Below are 23,403 nucleotides of genomic sequence, written 5' to 3' on the forward strand. Positions count from 1 at the left end.
TACAGTAATTTATGCAAGTTTGGATTTGGAGGACAAAGGGGAAAAAAAGTGCTTTCTTTACCTGTGGTGTAAAATATTTTTTCTCCTTCCATTCTCCCCTCTTTAACTAGTGATAAAATGCTCTGATCCACAAATAAATAACATTCCTAAGATCATGGTCAGTGGGTGTGTCTTGAGCATTTTAGGCCACTAGGAATAGATTCCCAAAGCAGGCCTGTGTGTGGTTTCATTTATTTATTTATTTATTTTGGTCATTGGGTTTGAACTCTAGGCCTGGGTGCTGTCCCTGAGCTCCTCAACTCAAGACTATTGATGTACCACATTGAGCCACAGCACCACTTCCAGTTTTCTGGTAGTTAAATGGAGACAAAAATCTTGCAGACTTTCATGCCTGGGTTGGCTGTGAACCGTGATCCTCAGATCTCAGCCTCCTGGGTGGCTAGGATTTCAGCCACCTGTGCTGTTCTTTAACAAGTTTAAGAAGAATGAGGTTGCAAAGGGAGGACACAGAACCTGTCTTCTCACCTCCCGCGAGATGATGACTTCATAGATGGTGACTGCGACACTGCCTATCAGAACCCAGCTAAGTTGCTCTACTGCCTTACCACCAATCTAAAAACAGCAACCAAAGAAATGACACCACAAGGCAAACCCAGGTCATTTGTGGCCAGAAAAAAATAAGATTATTCTGAAACAAATACAATGTTTTGAATGCTTTCATATTTAAGGAATGTTTCAAATGTTGCAGCAATGAAAAGATGCACAAGTCTTTTGGAGGGACATCAAAACTTGAGTTTCAAGTTTAAGGATCAAATGCCAGCTTCTTTCTTCAGCCTCACAAGTGACATATTTACAGACACCTTAAGAATCGTAGCGTTCCCAGTAGTCTTTCCAAGAGTAAGTCTTTTCTCTTCTCTCCAAGTATCTGATGGGTTAAAATTCAGGATTTATACAGAGTTTGATCATCTGTCCTGCTAAACAAGGTAAGGTCATCATCATACCCTGTGGTTGGGCAGTCTATGTTCTCTAGTAAAACATAATTATTCTCATTGCCATTGGGAGAAACAATGTCTTTCTTGACAGTGGATGTCAGCTCATTCCAGGTAATGTCAGTATTTTTAAATGCATGGAGAAGGAAGATGCCATTGATAATGGTGAGAAACCCACTCAAGGTCCCAATGATATCTCCAGCTTTCATGCCATACCATTCCTGGAACAAGATGGCAGAGCAAGTTACTACTGTGGATGTAAAGAACACATAATAAATGGGAGTCACAAGTGACGTGTTAAAAGTGTCCAGCGCTTTGTTGAGATAGTTAATCTGTGTAGCTACTGAAAGCACAAGCACAGCCAGCAAAATGAAGACCATGGGATTTTTGTAAACTGGCTTCCATTCTAGTAGTTCCTTAATGGCGATTCCCAGCCCCTTGACAGAAGAAACTGAAAATGCTCCAATCAAAGAACAGATGGAAATGTAGACTAGTATATTGCTCTGTCCTTTCTTGGGAGCCACAATCAAAATCAGCACCAATGAAATCAAGGTTACGACCACAGCAAAGGAAATAAATCCTGTTAGGAAGAGAACAGAATTAGAATTAAGAAAATTCTAACAGGACAGCATCTTTCTAAAATCTTACTAGTCATGAATTTCAAAAACAGCTATTTTAGAGAGAAAAATAAGATTAAGTTAAAAACAGCAATGTCCTAATGTATAATTATTTTATATAGTATATTCACAGACATCCAATTTAAATCTTGCCAATAACTATTTAGAGAGGAAACAAGAATTTCAGTTGGAGTATAAGTCTTTAACTTACACTGTAGGGTGGGAGAAGAGTAAACACAAAAATAATTTCTGTCACTTTTTCAGAAGACTTATAATAAGCAAATTTCATTGTGTCTCATAACCCTTGTAAGGATATCATTAAATTATCATCAAGTAGCAGGTATTGGTGACTCATGCCTATAATCCTAGCTACTTAGAAGGCTGGGATCTGATGATCACAGTTTAAAGCCAGCCCTGGCAGGAAAATCTGGGAGACTCTTATCTCCAATTAACCACCAGAAACCAGGAAGTTTTGACTATGACTCAAAGTGGTAGAGTGCTAGCCTTGAGCAAAAAGAGCTCCCTGTCCAGGCCCAGAGTTCAATGTGCAGCAGTAACCAATTCAAAACAAAACAAAATTATTTGATGCCAGCTGTGGTAGTATACCCCTGTAATCCCTCAGGAGGCTGAGGTAGGAAGATTGCAAGTACAAGGTTAGTTTGGACTACAAAGTATGTCTTAAAGCAACAAGAAATAAAACAAACAGGTATTATTTGATGAGGTGAGGAAGAAGAGCAAGATCTCAGTATTTCTTTAGACGGAATCACAGACCTGGGTCTCTCAATTTGATTTCCATTTCATGCAAAGAAGTGACTTCCTCTTCTTGTGGGGCATGAAGAACCATCACAGTTGAACCCAGTATACATAATAGGCAGCCAATTTTGCCATGAATGTTCAAGTGCTCGTTTAAAAAATAGGAAGACAATATGGCACTGTTGGGAAAGAAGGAAATTAAATCACCAGGGCTTAATTGCCTTTTAATTCCATGGCAACTGAGAAGTCATGCATACCAATCCGGATTCTAATGAGCTGACCTGAATGGGCTGTGTCCCTGAAACAGCAGTCAACTTTTGACTTAGAAATGGTCAACCAACTCTGCTTCGTTGCTTTTATATCTGAAAAGCTATCATCTTGTCATCTTCTCGTGCCTGACAGCTCCTGTACAAATTCATTTTCACTTACCCCATCTTCTCTTACTTGTAAAGTCAAGCAAAATCAAAGAACCTTTGTATCTTCCTGGCAAGATAAAGACTGAGTAACCCTTAAGAGAAATACTTGGGTCCAGAAGAGTTGGGGACATAAGATTTCCAAATATTTGTATATACACAATGAGATTTCTTGAAGAGAAGACCCAACTTCAAGCCCCAAAATTTACATTTCATATATTCCTTACATGAATATTCTGAAGGTAATTTCATACAATAGTTCTGGTGTGCCCATGGCTAATTCAACCTTTCACATGAAGTCAGGTGTGGAATTTTCCACTTGTGGTATCAGTTCATGCTCAAAAATGTCTTCCTTTTCTGGATGTCCTGCAATTCCAATTAATAGTCTCCCAGACTTTCTTCTTTATGTGTCCAGGCTGGCTTTGAACTATGATCCTTAGATCTCAGCCTCCCGGGAGTAGCTAGGATTAAAGGTGTGAGGCACCAGTGCCTGGCCCTAGAAATAAACTTTTTAATCTCATTAGTAACCTGTCCAGCAATCTAGACAAAAATTCTCAGGGATCTCAGAAAATATTTTGGATCTTGTATGCATGGAGAGCCCAGGTAGGTCAAGATCTTTGTTAGGAGATGTATTTGGTGTTATTCTTATGGCCGAAGTGTACTGTGGTGTTCAAAGACCCACAGAAGCCAAGCTCCTATTGTTTACCTACCTTATGAGAACACTCAGGGCACCCAGTGGCGTGACCAGGGTGGCTGGGGCAAATGTATAAGCCGCGAAGTTTGCAGCCTCTCCTGCTCCCACTAGAAAGCAAGCAGAAACGTTCATGTAGAGAATGGCTTTATTCCCCAGAAGAGAAAAACAAATGACTCATGTAATGTGATGGATTTTTGTCTAAAAGATACAAATAAATAACTAAAAGGAATTGTTTCACTAGGTTTTTTTTTTTCTTATGGAAGGTGGGAAAAGACTGGTATTAATGGATGAAGCTAAGTTATAAGTATCTGGTGGTATAAACTCTACTCATCGCAACTGACCAATACACATTTTAAATGACTTTCAATGAAGATTTTAGTTACTTTAGTGCTGAAAACTTATCTGAGATCTAGTAGCTTTGGAGTACAAATTGACACAACACCAACAATAACCACTATGACAAAGCAACATGGAAAATTAGAAGACTTGTTAGAGATCTCTAGGGGGAAGAATGGGTAGGTCCAAGAAATCAAACATCTCTTAATTACAGGTGATCTACCAGCAGGCAACAGAATTTCAGCAATGAGGACCAAGTTCTAAGGATGCATTCTTGAATGTAATTTTTTCTTATCTGTGTAACTCTAGACTTTCGGGAGATGATATGATACAAATAAGCTCTAGAGGGAGGAAAATGATCCAGGAGTCAGGATCTTGAAAAGGAACTAGAATATTCTCACAGATTCCAACTGGGCACTCATCCAAAGAAAGCAGTATTTCATGCTCCCCTATTAGGCCCAGAAAATCCTTACCATGGAGAAATAAGAGAACATTAACATACTTCTTTTTCTTTTCTGTGGCTACTTTGTTACCTTTTCTCCTCAGCATTAGGTAAACATCATTAAAAATATCTAGAGGTACAGAATGATTAGGAGACTGCTTTCATAAAAAGAACCATGGAAGTTCACTCTGAATATTAAACTTCTTTTGAATACTGTATGTTGTTTGCAGTTTTTAACTATATAGGCAGAATTCCAGGAAAACACTTAACTTCATGACTAAAATACCATATGATGGGCACCAGATGAAATAGCTAGTGTACGATTTTTTCCAAGTCTGGTATGAGCTTTTTTACATGCCAGAAATAAATGGAAACTGGGCACCAATGGTTCATACCTGTAATCTTATCTACTGGGGAAGCTGGGATATGAACATCCTGGCTTGAAGTCGGGATGCATCTGAGAGATACTTATTTCCTATCAATCATCAAAAAGCCGGACATGGAGCTGTGGCTCACATGGTGGATTGCCAGCTTTGAGCAAAAAAGCTATGTGACAGCACAAGAATCTGACTTCAAGAAAAAAGTTAGGTATTAAAATATTCTCCTGTTTTCATTCTGAAGTGTATATAGGGCGAGGAGATGCAAGTAAGAGACAAAGAGAGGAAAAGAAACCATACATGCGTGTATGCATGCACACCCCCCCGCCCAATCCCCAAAACAAATAAAGCCAATCTAAAAGGCCCAAACTTAAATTATTTTTATTCATCGTTCTTTTATATCCCACCTTTTCATTATTAGGAAAAGGTTAGTTTCTTCTAACCACAGGATCTTGCAAACACTGAACTGCATTACTTCCTTTTGGAAAACACAGGGAGGTTTTTAAGACTAATTGCAAGAGGAAGTGATGGTAGGCACGTGTGATGCCCGTTCTTTGAAGGGTGTCAAGCTTGGGATTTCAGAAAGCTCAGAGGAGGGAAAAAGGCAAGTTGCCCTCACTGTGGACATCATGTTAATATTCAGGAAGGGCATCCATAGACCTTGGGAGCACTGTAAGGGGGCTTTGTAAAACGAGCCTGTTAGGAGACCAGCAGGGCCAGCCTTCATCTTCTTCCCCTTTTTCCCACTGTCAAGAACCAGAAAATCTTTTCCTTTGATCCATGTTTGGTCCTGGTATTGTAAATATACCCTGATGAAACATGTGTCTAGGTTAGCCACAGATTCAAAGTATGGGCTGTGAAGATACAGGAGGAAAATATTGCTCTCATTTTTCTTTGTTGTTGCTTTTTATGTTCTGTTGGTCGTAGCACTTGAACTCAGGTTCTGGGTACTGTCCCTGAGCTTTTTTGCTGGAAGTTAGCACTCTACCACTTTGAGCCACAGTGCCATATTCAGTTAAATGGAGATAAGAGTTTATAGACTTTCCTGCCCTGCCTGGCTCTGAACCCTGATCCTCAGCTTGCAGCCTCTTGAGTAGTTAGTATTACAGGTATAGAACCACCAGGGCCTGGCTTCTCTCAGTTTTTAAGAAAATTATTTTACTCTAGTTAAAAAAAGGAGGGGGTAATTTCATGGTTTTACATAGTTATATTACATGTTTACAATATATTTAAATCAATCTCACTCCTCCTATTACCGTTCTTTCTCCCCTCCCCCCAGCAATTTCAAAAGGTTTCATTATTCTATTTTCACAGTTGCTAATAGTCTAATTTTTTATGGGGGAGCGGGTTGGGGATGGTCATGGGGCTTGAACTCTGGGCCTGGGCTCTGTCCCTGAGCTCTTCAGCTCAAGGCTACCGCCTTACCCCTGGACCCACAGACCCATTTCCTGTTTTCCAGTGATTAATTGGAGATAAGAGTCTCTGTTCTTTAGTGCCTGGGCTGGCTTTGAACTGAGATCCTCAGATCTCAGCCTCCTAACTTGCTAGGATTACAGGCGTGAGCCGCCTATCCAGCAATAATCTCATTTTTTCCCTCAATACTTTTGCAAAAGAATACAGAATAAGTGATAAAATACAATATTGCAAATGTCAACTTTTCCCCTTGAATTTCAGAAGAATATTGGAAGAACAGTGGTTTGGGGGTGTACCCCCCACAAGAATGTAAAACTATATAATTTTTACAGGTAAGGTGATAGATAGCAGCTAGCCGGGAGCTATGGAGAAACATAATGGAAATTAAAAATGTAAGAGGATACATTTTTCTCACTGAAAACATTGTAATTAAACATTTCTACTAGCCTATCTGGCCCACCATAACCAAAGTTATGAAATGCCACAGGATTTTTTTTTGAGTACTATACCTAAGGATTAATAGGCTTCATTTCAGCCTAAGGTGGATCAACAAACTAATTCTAAAACAACAGATCTTTAACTTATCCACTCGAATTAGTAAATCTCCTTATCACCTTGTGGTAGGGAATGCTTGCAGATTAGTTTCAGAAGGAACTTTTGTTCCAAGTCCTTTACACTTCAATAAAAACTTGTGCCAGGGGGGGAAAAAAAAATCATTGCCTTTCTCACACTAGAAGTAACAGGCTTTATCATCGTACTTTCTTATCTATTCACTAGTTTCAAGTCAAACTTTAATTTTTCTCTTGCTAGAAACAAAGTGACCAATGAAAAGTCCATGTAATATACTTAATATTTGATAATCAAGCACAATTCTAGTAGTAAGAACTTACTGGACAGTAGTCCTGCCCACCAAAGCCATTCCTTGAGATAAGAATGTCCACCTTGTCCTGGAAAAACACCAAAAAAAAATTAAATTCCAAATCACAGAAGGGAAGAACAACTAACTTCTAGGAAAGATGTTAAATCACAGTTAGAAAAGGCAAGGTGTAAGATCAAAGTGGTAAATCTAATCTTTGAATTTATTTACTTGGTTATTTCTAGAGACTTGTTTTTTGCCAGCACTGGGGCTTGAACTCAACATCTGAACACTCTCTTTGGGCTTTCTCAAAGGCTAGCACTCTATCACTTGAGTCACAGCACTTCCATTTTTTTTCTGAGTATATAGTACTGAGGAATCAAACCTGTGTCTTCATGCATGCTAAGCAAGCACTCGACCCCTAGCCCAAACTCCTGGCCCTTCCAGAGAGCTTTTAAGACTTCTTGTTATGCTGCTGCTGCTTCTTCTTCCTCTTCCTTTTCTTCTCTGTCTCTTTTTCCTTCTCCTCTCCCTCTTCTTCTTTTTTTCCTCTTTTTTTTCTTCTTCCTCCTCCCTTTCCTTTTCTCTTTTTATTTGTATGAAACTTCATTTTGTCATCAGGTTCATTGCATTCAAGTCAGAAGTGTGGACATTGAATACTATAAACTCAATATTCCATTTTAGCCATGGTTCAAATCAAAAAATAGAAAAACCAAAGTACATTGGTTCTTAGTAGGCCTCTCAGGGAAGATACCAGTTGACACAAGAATTTTCTGAGTGTTTGGATTAGTCAAGCAAAGAATAACCTTGGCATGGTGAAATGTGCTGTCTACTGAAAAGAATGAAAAGCTTTCCCATGACATTCAGGATGTGACCTCAGTCTGTGACCTAAAATCATTGTGGTGTGTGTGTTGTATGTTACAAAAGTGTTCTCCAAGAACTCCAGGAGTCACAATGATAGATACAAAAATGAAGAATTATCTTAGCAAGCAAAACTTTCTCCTCCCTAAGAGTGCAGCATCAGTCTCAGTTCTGGCAGTCAAGCACACAGATCAGGCAGGCTGCTCCCCTGTTTATTTCTAAGACGCAGGCCCTGCCCCTGTGCTCAGATTGGTTGAGCTCAGACATAATCTGCTCCTGATTAGCTTGTTTAAACAGGGTAAAATGTATTTACCTAAGGTGATTTTGAAATAGGACTAAAGGTGCACAAATCATCTCAAAATAGGCCCATACCCTCTGCTAGTTCTTGAACAGTCTCGGGCATGTCATAATTCCATTTTGAAAAGAAACCTTAAAGACAAATTTTACATTTCAAAAAGCCTTTCATTCTAAAGAAGTTCCTCTTTTCCCAGACAAGACCCAAGCCACCAGGACAAAGCAGGGATGTTTAAGCAGCACACTTTGATAGAAAAGAGTTCTCTCCTGCAGAAGATGGAACTTTAATTTTTAATATAGTAGAATGCCCAAATCTAGATCATAGATTTTAAAATAATTTAAAAAAAACTCTTGTTTATATAAGCTACAAAGATTATTTTACAAAGTAAGTGGCAATGTTTATTTAAAATGTGTTTTACAAAATTTGTATGACTAAATTGGAATTACATAGCAATATTGGAATTATTGTATAGTTAGTATTTTTTGGGTACTAGTGAAATAATGTTTACTTCTGTTTGCTTGTTGGCCATCCACATTTTTTTCTTTTGTTCTTTGGTTGTCATTTGGAATTCTGATTTTGTGTATTTCTTCTTTTTTCAAGTTATTTTATTATTATTTTTAATGTATGTGGAACCAAGGAATTGAACCCCGGTCTTCATGCATGCTAGGCAAGCACTCTACCACTAGGCCAAACTTCTGGCCTATTTCTTCTTTTTTAAATACTAGTATAGCCTTTAAACTCAGGGTCTCATGTTCACATGGCTTGCTCTTTCACAACTGGTGTACCAGACCTTCTATCTGGCATCTTGCTGGTTAATTGGAGATGGAAGACCAGACTGGCTTCGAACTGCAATCTTCCAGTCTTAGCCTCCTGAGTAGCTAGGATTATAGGCAGGAGTCACATGTGCCTGCCATCACAAAGCTCTTGTTTATTTACTTTGACTGTTTTCTGTTTGCATAAGAATTTTTCAAGTTTACTGCACTTTATATATTATGATTAATAACTTATTATATATTTCATAATTTATCCCTCAATATATCATTTACTTTTGGTTTACACTAAGGTCCTTTCACACAGAAAAATATATAACACCAAATAATCTCCTTCTTTATATAGAGTAGATTTCTTCTTTATTTTTATGCTTAGAAAAGCATTTTTCAGGTTTTTGAAAAGCTTATTTCATTCATAGTTTAATTCAAATTTCTGAAATTTATTGTGTTGAATGGTGTAATTCAGCCTTAATACTATTTTAATGAAGTGTAGACTTCTCCCCAGTGGTTTGAAAAGCCACCTTTAAAAACCATATATAGGGCTGGGAGTTTGGCCTAGTGGTAGAGTGCTTGCCTAGCATGCAGGAAGACCAGGGTTCGATTCCTCAATATCACATCCATAGAAAAAGCCAGAAGTGGTGCTGTGGCTCAAGTGGTAGAGTTCTAGCCTTAAGAAAGCCCAAGAACAGTGTTCAAGCCCTGAGTTCAAGCCCTAGGACTGGCAACAAAACAAAACACAAAAGCCATATATAATATGATATACTATATAGTTTAAAAATCACATATACCCTTTGGTTAATCTCATATTGTTACTGTATTTGACTTGATTACCTGGTATATTGTATATATGTTTATTTGTTTATTTGAAATAGGAAAACAAGATGATTGGGAGGAAGCGAGGGGAGGAAAATGGGGACAAAAACATGAGAAGGGGTATCAATGTGTGAGAAGTAATGCACTTAATATCTGGCAAATGTAACTATAACTCCTCTATACATTACCCCGACAATAAATAAAATAAAATAAATCACATATAATTATACATATTTTGGGGGTCCACTTGTAATTTTTTAATAATCTTTTCTTTATCTATTTTTATACTAGTACTAAAATGTTTTAATGGAGAGAGTGATACAGTATAGTCTATGGTGGTGCAAATCCTTCAATAGTACTTTAGAGAAATGTGTTCGCATAATTTTAGTCATTTATCTTTTTATATGGATCTAAAGAAAATATTTATGCTTCCTATGATATTGTACTTGATGAAAATAAATTGAGAATTCATGACTTAATGAAGGCTAGTTAGGCAGGGCTTACTTCGCATCTTAGATGTTACTATAACTTGTGGTGCAATTCTATTACCCTCTAGCATTGATTCAACATATGTTTATTTATCACTTGCCCCATGCTGCTGCTGCTCTTCTTGTACACCCACTATCAACAGGCAAGTCAACCTGTCCACAGAGAAAAACCGCATATGTACAATACAGATTATTCTATAAATAACACAAGAAATGGTTAGTGTGATGATAGAGAGCAGCAGAGAAATACAGGAAGTGACAGATCTGCTCAGACAGAATGGTTATGGTCAGACTTTCCAGGTTGGTAAAACTTAAGTATAAATCAGGACGGGAGTTTGGCCTAGTGGTAGAGTGCTTACATAGCATGCATACATAGAAAAAATTACGTATAAATCAGAAGGATGTCTCAGCGGAATGAAAAGTGGAGAAAGGGAAATGACCTCAAGAGAAAAGTGGGTGACTGGGATGGGAGCACAAGAGGAAGCTGGAGAGGTACCAGGGGTCATTTCATGCCAGAGATCCAGGGTGATAAAGCTAATTTTGCAGCCAGGAACTTGTGTTTGTTTCATGTATTTCTTACCTGCTCTAGTAACACCCTTGTTGGCAAGTTGCAGAAGGCCCTTTTTTTTCAATATGAAGCTGGAGCCAATGAAAATACTGGAGCTTATGGCCAGGACCAAGCCCACATAGAGGCTGTATCTGTTTTCTCCATTGGCTGAAATGTTCAAGTTGGTTATGCTGGAATTCAGGTTCATGTAGAGGACAGGAGAAACCAGTGACTGTGATACATTTGTGATCTCACACCAAGCCTGGGAGGAGTTTGGACAAACCAGAGATAGCACATAGCCTACAAGAGGGAAAAGAGGGAAATGTCAAGAATACTAGGGGCTGTATCAATACTAACTTCATTTTCATTAGAAGCAGGGAAGACTAACAGACAGACCTTTTCAGTCTGGCTTGCACATGTTCTCAAAAATGATTTTAATTGTTTAGCTGTCAGTTAATTTTTAGTTTTTAAAGTTTGATTTTTCTTTGTATGTGTCTGTATCTGTCTGTATCTAATAGTACTGGGATTGAACTCAGAGCCTTGCACTCTCACTTGTATAAAGTTGGCACTTTACCACTTGAGCCACACCTCCACTTCTGGCTTTCTACTGGTTAATTGGAGATCAGAGTCTTTTCTACCAGGACTGGCTTTGAATTGAGATCCTCAGGTCTCAGCCTCCTGAGTATCTAGGATTATAAGCATGAGCCACTGGAGTTGAAATCATCTGAAAATGAGAGATTTCACATGGAAGTCTGGGATTGTATTATAATTGAGAACATCTGGCAGAACCTGTGTCTTTTCACAGAATAGTAACCTGTCAGAACTCCCTTCCTTCCTTCCTTCCTTCCTTCCTTCCTTCCTTCCTTCCTTCCTTCCTTCCTTCCACCCTCCCTCCCTCCCTCCCTCACCTCCCTCTCCTCCCTCTCCCTGCCATCTCCCTGCCATCTCTCTCTGTCCCTCTTGTGCACGTCCTGAGGGTTGAACTCAGTCCTGGGTACTGTCCTTAGGCTCTTTTGTTCAAGGCTAGTTTTATACCACTTGAGCCACAACTCTACTTCCAACTTTTTGGGGGGTAGTTAATTGGCCATAAGAGTCTCATGGGCTTTCTCGTCCTGGCTGGCTTGGAACCACAGTCCTCAGATCTCAGCCTTTTGAGTAGCTTGGATTATAGATGTGAGCCATTGGCATCAGCCGTAATTATGTAGACCAGGCTTGTGGAATTCATCACAGTTCTTCACAGCCACTTCACTCCCTCACCTTAGCAACCTGAGGCTCAGAAAGCAGTGTGCATGATGTGTCAGTGTGGAAAAGGTCAGGATAACCCTGCTGGCCTACAAATGGCCATTTTATATAGAAAATTAGCTAACTTGTTGGGTCGGGTATAGATTGTATTATCCCATTTCAAAAGACATGTTTAAAGTGGCTTTAGTTTTTCATACCACTTTTCCCAACAGAAATTAAAGTTTTCCAAAATAAAATAGAGTTTAATGGGAAACTGAATTAATTATAAGTAGGCTTTTTAAACAGTAAGGTTCAAATAAGCACGTAAAACCACTAAACGAGTGAGTTGAAATCTGAGGCTAAACACTAAAGTACAACATGAAAACATTATATACTAGATAAGAAATTTCTTTTATAATCTGCTTGCTCCAACAAGGTGACTAAAAGTTCTACCTTTTCTTTTATCTTGTACAAAATCTAATCCTCTGGAATTACTCCAAGGGGGAAAAAAGGCAAGGAAAAATTGTTAATACCCCTTTGGAATTCAACTCTACTTTTACATCATGTGAACATAATAAAAATAGGTTGACCCAATAAGGTCTTAGCAAAAATCACCTTTCCTAAGTGAATCTGTGAACTTTTGAAGCCTGGTGAAGTCATCTGACCATTATCACATACAATAACTGGGAACAATCAAGGGTAGGTCTAGGAACTGATGATTGAATTCAAAATTTTGATGACCAATATTTCATTGATCACTTATAAGTGATAAATGGACCAATGTTATTTCAGGCATACAAAATAAATTCTGGGTCACAACTTCTAAATATTCCAAGGAGAATATTACTTCAGTAATATTTTATAACATGAAAGGACATTCACGCGGATTGTTTTAGTAAGAACACCTGGAAATATTCATGCAAAAGAGCCCTCAAACCCCAGAAATAAGCTGGATGTGTCTGATTGTGCATACCATCATATTACAATCCTAGCACTTGGGAGGTTAATATTGGAGGACAGCAAATTGAAAGCCAGCCTGGGCCTTGACAGCTTGAGGTTGTGTCTCAAAAAAACCCAAGCACAGCCAGATAAACAACAAAAACAACAAGAAGCTCTAAAAATGGAAGAAACAAGACCAAAATCAAAAACAACAAAACAGGAAGCAGGAAGTGGGTGTGTAGACTTGGGTAAGAATTCTGATTAATTTCATTCCTGAATAAACTTTTGACTGGACTTTCCAGTGACTTGCATGCACTGTCACATTCATGTCACTTGCTATGTAGTTAACATAACCATTCCAAAACTTCATCTCTGAAATCAGAGTGGGTGGATCTCATTCCAGTGAAACAATATTCCTTCTAAGCTGTTGACATAGCAAAATGTTTCCTGCATTTTAAGGGGTGGGTAGGGAAGAGGCTGATAAGGGAGAGCAAATAATCTTTGTAGCATTTTCTAAGTTCTCACTATATAGCAATAGACCTGAGTACTGTGAGTTTTGTGGCAGGAAAAATTGTCCGGTTACTGACCTTTGAACCTAAATTACTTTATGATTTGGGTGCATAATAGAGAACAAGCTGACAGCAGATATGACCACAGGAGGGAAGGAGGGACGGAGGGAGGGAGGAAAGGAAGGCAGGACTGGACTGTTGGGTTAGTGGGTGGGGAGTACACAGGGGCACAAGAGAACAATAGGGAATAGGGTGTGTGGGCAGAGACTACAGAGTGGTTGAGAGGAGTCAAAGCTATCTTAAATCAGAGTTGGCTTCTCAAGACCCAAGTGAGCAGAGTCATTATTCAAGGAGTTCCATCTAGACTTTATTCACCACAGAAAGAAAGGATCTATTATTTCCTTTCGTATTTATTTTGATAGACACTGTCAATACTCTTCTAAAGTGGCTATGCCAATTCATACTTCTGCCACTAGAGCTTGGATAACTTCTTTGATGTTATTTTTCTTATACTGAGTAGTGAATAGCCAGAAAAATATGCCTGTTATGAAGAAAAACAATTAAATATACACCAAATGGATCAGCCAACCAATATAAGAAGCAAAATATTACCCATTACAGGTAACAAGTATTCTGATTTTCTCTTTAATAATCCCTTGTTATAAGCACACTGCATCATCACAATAAAATCTCCTCCTCCTCCTCCTCTTCTTTTTGGTGCTCGTACTTGTGGCTTGAACTCAGGATCTTGTACTCTCATTTGCTTTTTTGTTTGTTTTTGTGTGGTTTTTTTTGTTTGTTTGTTTTTGCTCAAGGCTAGTGCTCTATTACTTGAGCCATGCCTCTACTTCCAGCTTATTTTCTGGCTGGTGATACGAGTCTTGTGAATTTGTTTGCCTGGGCTAGCTTTGAACCTTGATCCTCATATCTCACTAGGCCGGGAGTGTGGCCTAGTGGTATAGTGGTTGCCTAGCATGCACGAAGACCTGGGTTCGATTCCTCGGTACCACATACATAGCAAAAAGCCAGAAGTGGTGCTGTGGCTCAAGTGGTAGAGCTCTAGCCTTGAGAAAATCCAGGGACAGTGCTCAGGCCCTGAGCCCAAGCCTAGGACTGGCAAAAAAAAAAAAAAAATCAATTCCCTCAGCCAGGGAATTTGGGCTATTGGTAGAGTGCTTGCCTAACATGCATGAAGCCCTGGGTTCAATTCCTTAGTACCACATAGGTAGAAAAAGCCAGAAGTGGTGCTGTGGCTCAAGTGGTAGATCTCTAGCCTTGAGAAAGCCCAAGGACAATGCTCTGGCCTTGAGCTCAAGCTCCAGGACTAGCAAAAGTAAATCAATTTCCTTTACATGATTATATCTTTAAATAATACCTTTTTTGCAATTCATAAAAGTATTATCATGGAATGTGTTCTTTGGTGACTTGCTTGATCTTGAGGTTTATCAGTACTGACAGGTGGGAAAAAGATTATTTTATTTTCTCCTTGTTCCATAGAATTCCCCTGATGACTACTATCCTGTAACTTATTTTTCTATGATAGTTGGTGCTCATTTACAGTAATGTAGAGAAGAATCAGGTTAAAAATCAGTATGGAGGTTCCTCAAAAAAATCAAAAAATGACACATCCATAAATCCAGCCTTAGCACTTCTGGGTAAATGATCTCCAAAATCCAAGTCAGCTTATAATAATGATAGTAATAGTACCAGTTTAGGGGCCTATCAGCAAATGGATAAAGAGAATATGATTATATATATATGTATGTATATATGTATATATAATAGAGAAAAATGAAAGGAAAATAAATAAATCTGGAGATCATCATGTTAAGTGAATTAAGCCAGTCTCAGTCTCATAAAGGCAAGAATAGCATGCTTTCTATTATATGTAGAATCTAGACAAAAAAAAGGAAGGAAAGGGAAAGGAAATAGAAAAATAAGGGGAGTGTTGTGGGAAGGTGAGTGAATTTGATTAAATTACATACATGTATGGGAATGTCATAATGAAACTTTGTTTTATACAATATTTGCTAATAAAAAGGAATATAGCTTATGCTAAAAAGAGAAATACATATAAATGTCTGTTTTAATCTCGGCCCATCTTTAAGATGTCTCCTAATGGGCCGGGAGTTTGACCTAGTGTTAGAGTGTTTGCCTAGCATGCACAAAGACCCATGTTCGATTCCTCAGTACCACATACGTAGATAAAAGCTGGAGGTGGTGCTATGGCTCAAATGGTGGAGCTCTAACCTTGAGAAAACCCAAGGACAGTGCTTAGGCCCTGAGTTCAAGGCCCAGGGCTGGCAAAAAAAAAATTTCAAAATGCATATGTAAATTTTCCAAATTAAAAAAAAAAATCTGAAATACTGTTCCAAAACAAAGTCAGGAATCTCATTCATTAGTTCTCTAGCCTCATGATTAGCTTCAACATATGAATTTTGAAAGGACACAGCCATTCCATTCATTGCAAGCATCTTCAGTAGAAACACAGGACCAGGTCATGCATGCTTTGACTGCTTATTATGAAACCGATCTGTTAAATGGAGAATTATCTAATAAAATTCACAGAATTTAATTATGTATGAGGATGAACTGATGCTTATATGAACCCATTTTGAAAGTTGGAGATTATTTACATGAAGATAGGATATATCTTAATCAGTACACAAGGGAAACTATTTCTCAAAGACCTGCAGATCCTTCATTTCCTTCTCTTAAAACCAAGTATCAACTGACCAAGAAGACCACTGAAACAGTTCTAATACCCTTTGAGACCTCTTTTATGCAGCCTGCTCCATCAGAGCTAACTTTTAAAACCCTGGGATTCCTCAGTATTTCCATCTGACTTTTCTCAACCTCAACCCAGGTTGAGGCTGAGACACATAACAAGATATATCTGCTACTTGTCCTCTTTGGTTCCCAATCTTTCTGTCCTTTGGTTTATTCATGACCCTCTACAGTCCCTGACACAAAACCTGTATGCAGGTAGAGCTTCACAAATGATGGTTATGTTTCTTATACTCTATATTTTTCAGGGGATCATATTTCTCTGTAAGTAGAATTCTGTTGGCTGTTGGACTCAATTTGCATTCTGTAGAACATGCACAATACTGAAAATCTAAAAAACCAAACCAAACCAAAAACAATCCTTTATACAAATTTAATTTTTTTGTCCTAAAGTTGGAATAAAAGGTCTTTTAAAGCCATACTTTATTCTCACATCTCATGGTTACCTCCTCCTCATTTTTTGTTTCAGCTAGAACGATCACTTTCTCCAAAGGGCTTTGGAGAATACTGTATGCATGACTCTTGGAACAACTGACATTACCTTTTTTATTCATGATCTGCCATCTGGGCAGAAAGCTGAATGAGAACAGAATTCTCTCTCTATAGATCCAGGCCAGCACCATCTTGTAAATCCCTCTCCATTAGTGTTTATGTCAGGGCCTGGCTCATGGGACTATGGCATGCTATTTCAAACAATGAATAAGTAGGAAATTGAAAATTTATTCAATGCCATCCTTTGAATTTTCATACATGATCCCACCTACACCTATTCCACACAGCTGTAAGTTGTGAGGGTAGGAATCTTTCCTATTTTATAGATGAAGAAGGTTAGATCTGGGAAGATGGAGGCAAAACCTCATCCTTTCCCATCCCTGACAATATGGATTTTAATCTCCTAGTCTTTCCTGCCAGCTATCTACATAATTACTACAGCTAATCACTGGTGTTAAGATCTGATCTTGAATATTTTTTGTTGGAGCTAAATGCATGAGGATAGCAGGAAAATACCCGGAAGTTAAGTAGGTACAATTCACCCATACCCTTACGTAAGAGCCTGGAATAAACAAGAGTGGGGTATATTAGTAACAGGCTGGTTTCTTTACGAATTACTTTTTCAAATGGCACACAAACTGACTATCTAGGAAAGAATTCTAGATCTACCCCCAATCTCAGTTTGGGAGTAGTCATTATCCAGGCCGTGTCTCTTCTAAGGGTGTGTATCTTTCCTATAGGAGTTCACTGCTTTTCATTTCATTTTATTTTTTAAAATTTTCTCCATCATACAACAAATTGGAAGAACTAAGAGGAAACTGAGGAAGTTGTTAGTAACTTTGCAAAGGTTCAGTTTTCAGGATGCTGCTCACTGCCAGCTTCCTTCTTACCTAAGCAGGTAAATTATAAATCTGTAATCCTAGCTATTCAGGAGGCAGAGACGTAAGGTTAGAAAGCCAGCCTAAGTGGGAAAGTCTGTGAAACTCTTCTTTCCAGTTAACTACCAAAAAGCTGGAAGCAGGAGTCTCGAGTGGTAAAGTGCCATCCCTGAGCAAATCAAGCCAAGGGAAAACACACCAGGCCCCAGGAACTCGCTCCTTCCCCCTACAAACCGGCTCCTAGGCTGGGGTAGGTTAGTGAACTGCTGGCCAAGGACGAGAGTCCAGGCCCGGAGACTTTACCGGGCTCAGGTGAGGCCTGCAAGCCCAGCCCAGCCCAGCCAGCAGGCAGAACTTAACCAAGACCATGTTCGGTTTCCAGTTCCACTGAGGCCAAGGTTCTCACCCTTTACAGCCCAGAGGTGACAGCGCGGCCCTCTGAGTGGAGCTCAAAGGCTTAGAGATGCTGCATTTCCAAGAGACAGCCCAAGAAAGGGGGGAGGAGAGGGGGCTCCGACCCCTGCGGAGCCTGCGCCCCAGTCCATCAGCCCTGCAGTCGCCTGGGGTCCCCGGGTTCGCCCCCCGCTCCGTGGCGTGGGTCCCCGGGCTCGCCCCCCTCCGCGGCGTGGGATCCCGGGCTCGCCCCCCCGCTCCGTGGCGTGGGTCCCCGGGCTCGCCCCCTCCGCGGCGTGGGATTCCGGGCTCGCCCCCCCGCTCCGTGGCGTGGGTCCCCGGGCTCGCCCCCCTCCGTGGCGTGGGTCCCCGGGCTCGCCCTTCTCCGCCAGGGGGTGACTTCTGCCGCGGACTCTGGAAAGGAGTCTGAGTCAGAAGAAAAGTTCTCTTCTGACACTTCGGCGCCCTGAGCATCTCGAGTTTCCCGATCGGCACCCTCGGCGCGCCGCCCTGGCCTCCAGGCGGGTACCGCCGGCCGGTCCCGGGTAGACCAGGCAACAGGGCGCACCTGCCGGCCAGCTGCCTGACCGCGCAAACCTTGACGCCAACCACTGCCCGTCTGGGCCCCGGGAACGTGTCCGCCCCCTCCCCCCCACCCCCGGTCTTCTGTCCATCCAGAAGCCAGATCCCTCCACACTCACCTTCTCGGCAGGGCGCTCCCGTCGGCAGCCTCACCGGTCTCCCCATGTCGGGGCCACCGGGCTCTCCAGGCTCCGGCGCTCGCTTCTCACCTTCTCTGGTCTCCCCATCGACTCAAGTGCTGGCGGAGCCGCCGAGTCCCGGACCCGCGCGCGCTCAGGCCCCGCCCCTTCGACACTCTCAGCCAATGGGAATGGATGGGTGGGGCGCCCGGACAGGCCACGCCCTCTCGGCCGGCGCGTCGAGGCTTTGGTGCGGCTGCGCGGTGGGCTTGGTCGGGCACCTGCTCTTTGGGTGGCGGAAGGACGGGGCACCGTCGCGCAGACCGTCCTCTGGGCAGTGGTTAGCGTCCCTGCGGTCTCTCCCACGGCCACTCCGCAGGTGACGCTCCCCTTGCTTAGACTGTAAAGAAAGACCTGCTGCGACCACAGAGAGGCTGCCGAGGGTTATGATCTCCTAGCTGTGCCATAGGCGTGACGCAGTGCTTCCCACGCGCTAACTCATTAACTCTCCCAGCGCAGCTTGTCAAGATCCGGGGTGCAGGTGGGGATCAGAGGGGACGAGTGGGTTAAGGGACCCACGCAAGTCTTGAGGGAGGCATCAGGAAATGGACGCAGTCAGCGAGACTGGGGAGTTGGGGAGCTGAGGAAGAGGGGGTGGGGGGGGAGAAAGATTGCCTTTGTGCTCCACACTTTAGCCTAGGAAAATAAATACTCTTATCTGCTCGTCTTGCCTTTGCTCCAGGTAGCCATAGAACAGCTTATTACCTACAAGTTTCATTGTAGAAGTCTGTCTTGCTTTTCTTGTTCTTAGGTTGATGAGAGAAGAGTTAGGGCTAAGTAACCAGTATGGGGATGACTTATGGAGAAGGAATGGCGCCTGCATGCGAGTAGGTGAAAGTAGAAGGGAGGGGGGGAGGTTGAAGCCATTGTGGGTCTACTTAAATGTTTTCTTTGAATATCAGATTTGAGCTTTTACCTTCATCAAAGAATGCTGAGGATAATTAATGTAATCCAAGGTATTTATTAGTTCCTTATTTAACAAACACTTAGCATTTATTATATGCCAATCACTATTCTAAGCACTTTATGAGCATTTGCTTTTTAAGTCCAGGTAAAGGCTTTCAAGATAGGGCATAGTAGTTATCCAAGTTTCTATCTGAGAAAACAGAATATGGAGATTAAGCAGCTATGTTTGTGGACCCATCGTTTGCTTGAGTGGAGTTGAAATGCTAAACAAGGAATTCTGGCTTCTGAGTCTAGCACTTACGCTCAAGGCTACCACCCTACCCCTGGGCCTGGGCACTGTCCCTGAGCTCTTCAGTTCAAGGCTACTCTTGAGCCAAGCCCCACTTCCTGTTTTCTAGAGGTTAATTGGAGATAAGAGTCTCAGGTCCTTTAGTGCCCCAGCTGGCTTTGAACCTTGATCCTCAGAGCTCAGCCTCCTGAATAGCTAGGATTATAGGCATGAGTCGCCATGTGTGGCTGGCTTTTTGTCTTAAGGCAGGTGCTCTACCACTTGAACAACACAGCCACTTCCAGAGTTTTGGTGGTGAGTTGGAGAAAAGAGTCACATGAACCTTACAGCCCAGCTTGGCTTTTAACTGTGATCCTCAGATCACAGCCTCTTAAATAGCTGGGATTTCAGGCCTGGTCCACTGGTGCCTGGCTTCTGTCATTCTTAAGAAATAAATATTTCTACCTAGATATTATGCAGTTAAAGCACATAGTTTCTCAATGAGTGACATTAAATTGAGGGATTTAAAAAAAATTTCCTTCCAGCCGGGAGTTTGGCCTAGTGGTAGAGTGCTTGTCTAGCATGCACGAAGCCTGGGGTTTGATTTCTTGGTACCGCATACATAGAAAAAGCTGAAAGTGCTGCTGTGGCTCAAGTGGTAGAGCTCTAGCCTTGAGAAAAGTTGAAGGATTGTGCTCAGGTCCTGAGTTCAAGCCCTACAAGTAGCAAAAATTTTTTTTTCCTCCCAAGAAAACATATCGTAGTGGTTGTGGTGGCTCACGCCAGTAATACTAGCTACACAGGAGGCTGAGATGTGAGGATCAAGGTTCAGAGCTAGCCGGGGCACAAAAGACTGTGAAACTCTTACCTCCAATTAATCACTAGAAAAAGGAAAGTGGTGCTGTGGCTCCTGGGGTAGGGTGGTAGCCTTGAGCTGAAGAGCTCAGGGACAACGCTCAGGCCCAGAGTTCAAGCACCATGACTCGTTAAAACAAGAACACAAAAATAACATACTGTTTAATACAAGCAAAAAACATTTAAAGCATTGCTTTTTTAAATGCAAAACTTAGAATGGAATTGGATATGATACCACCTAAAATGTTAACTCGTGCCTTACTGATCCCTGTGCTATATCACCGGGTACACAGTGTAATCATTTAGGAACATGAAAGTCCTCAAACAAGGCCACCTAAAAGGTTTTAAATCTGTAGGAATGAGAAGTCCTTGCTGTATTGAACTCAAACTCTTCAGTTGCTACATTATGGGGAGATGCTTTTCTGCTATTGATTCCTAACCAAATGATGCTGTGGATATAGAACATATTCTGTATAATAGTAATCATTTGAAACTTATGGAGATTTGATTTACAGCTGAATGTATGGTCCAACAATTAGCTGTCAATATCAGACAATAATAAACATTTTATATTGCATAATGATTGAAGAGAAATCTTCTAATTACAGTTACTATAGAATGATGACAGGTTCTAAAGAGTGGCATTGTTTGTGTAGAATCTCATTTGACATACATTCAGTGAGTGCTGATTCTGAATTCTGGAGACTGATTTTATACAAACTTGACTAATATTATACAAACGTAATGTGCGTGTGCATGCATGTGTGCATGCACCAGTCCTAGTGCCAGTCCTAGGTCTTGAACTCAGAGCCTCGGTACTGTCTCTGAACTTGAGCCAAGCTTGCACTTGAGCCAAGCTTCACATCTAGCTTTTTGTTAGTTCATTTGAGATAAGAATCTCATGGACTTTCCTGCTCAGGTTGGCTCTGAACCACAGTCCTCAGATCAGCCTCCTGGGTTGTTAGGATTACAGGTATGAGCCACCAGCCCCTGGCTACAAACTTAACTTTTAATGATCTGGTTTTACGGATTATTGTTCATATCCTATGGTTAGTTTGCTTACTTGACTATACTTTTCTATAGTCATGTATGGGAGACTTGATTTCTGCAGGAATGTTTAAATATTACATAGATTATTAACCTTTAGAGAAGTTATAGATTGTTTAAGTAACCACTAGAGAAGTTATATAACTTGTACTACATTAAATGCAGGTAGCAAAGATTTGAACCAAACTATACTATCCAAAGCTGATACTTCTGACACTTATGATAAATCTTCTTTTCAAAATGTGATCTGGTGGATACTTTCTAGTCTATCCCACTTTCTGTCCATTCTTTTAAAACAAAAGAACACTGTGGCATGTGTGCCTGTAGTCTTGGTCACTTGGGAGGAGGACAGCCTGGGAAACAAAATGACACCCTATCTCTTAAAAAAAAAAAAAAGAAAAAGAAAGGCCAAAAGAAAAAGTAAAGAATAAAGAATGTTGGGAGATTATAAAAATTTAATAATTTAGGGCAAAGATTCAGTATCCCACAAATCATCTGATCTTAAAATAAAAATACTGAGAAGCAATGTCATGCAAATGAACATCTGTAGTTAAAGGTAAAATTGAATAGGATTATGAAGATTTAGAGAGAGCTGACGTTGCAAGACAGAGAACCAGATTAAACGTAGCCTATTAAATAGATAATCCAATGGGGCTGTGTTCTGTCAGTCAAGGTTACTCCAGGTCCTGGGAAAAGAAATCCAGTGATATGCAGGGTGAATCAAATTAGTCACATTTTATGGAGGGGAAAACATGACAACATTGTTACTCTTTAAACTTGGGTATATTGAAAAAGATACCTTGTTTGTATGTTTTATGTATGCAAACAAAATTTTCACCTGCCTTTAATTTCAACGAAGAGATAATTTCCTTTCTCTGAAAGGCTTCCAGTTCAGTTCCTTCTCACACTTAATCTTGGGACTCCGTAAATAAGGACATGTATGCCTTACTTGACTCGTGCAATTGTAATCTTTCTGTACATCACCTTTATAGTAATAAAAAGCTAAAATTAAAAAAAATCTTTGGGATCTTCATTTGTAGTCTTTTATCTGCTAACTCACTGTTTCATAAGCATTTATTACCTTGCCTTTTTCCTTCCTGTACTGAAGAAAGGACTTTTGGTGTTCTTAGACTGAAAAACAACTCCCTGGATATTGTATGTGCTGGGAAAACATGTTCAATAAATGAAAAGACACTCAGTGAATTTCATTAATTTTTGAGGGATTTTTACTTTGTGTAGTTAAGTGCTTCATACATAAAATACAGATTTTCATTTAAAACCAGAAATGAATTATTTCCTTCTGTCATGTTTTGTTAGAATTATATGACACAGGGCCAGGAGTTTGGCCTAGTGGTAGAGTGCTTGCCTACTATGCCTAGACCTGGATTCTATTCTTTGGTACCACATACATAGAAAAAAAAATAAAACAGAAGTGGTGCTGTGGCTCAAGTGGCAGAGTTCTAGCCTTGAGAAAGCCCAATGAAAGTGCTCAGGCCCTGAGCTCAAGGCCCAGGACTGGCAAAAAAAAAAAAAAAAGAATTATATGACACATTGTTTAGAAGAAAGTATAAATAATGGCTCTGTATCTTTATATGAATTTTATTACTTAATAGTCACATATACATCATTATCAAAATTTCCATGAAACATACTAACTCAGGTAAAGCCTGAAGAATCTATGAA

At 40.4% G+C, this 23,403-nt stretch overlaps 1 protein-coding gene across 1 annotated transcript; it reads right to left on the reverse strand.

The window, feature by feature from the left end:
- Window positions 1-309: 309 nt before the first annotated feature.
- On the reverse strand, window positions 310-18,714 carry Nipal1 (NIPA like domain containing 1). The gene is made up of 6 exons (XM_090343633.1): window positions 18,585-18,714; window positions 10,698-10,964; window positions 6,925-6,981; window positions 3,483-3,573; window positions 2,378-2,538; window positions 310-1,569 (listed from the first exon to the last, which is right to left on the reverse strand). The coding sequence occupies exons 1-6, from the start codon at window positions 18,628-18,630 to the stop codon at window positions 941-943; spliced, it is 1,251 nt and encodes a 416-aa protein (XP_090199759.1). The 5' UTR covers window positions 18,631-18,714; the 3' UTR covers window positions 310-940.
- Window positions 18,715-23,403: the final 4,689 nt, after the last annotated feature.

The sequence above is a fragment of the Megascapheus bottae genome, chromosome 13 (assembly GCF_031878675.1).
Source record: "Megascapheus bottae isolate mThoBot1 chromosome 13, mThoBot2.hap1, whole genome shotgun sequence".
Taxonomy (NCBI): Eukaryota; Metazoa; Chordata; class Mammalia; order Rodentia; family Geomyidae; genus Megascapheus; species Megascapheus bottae.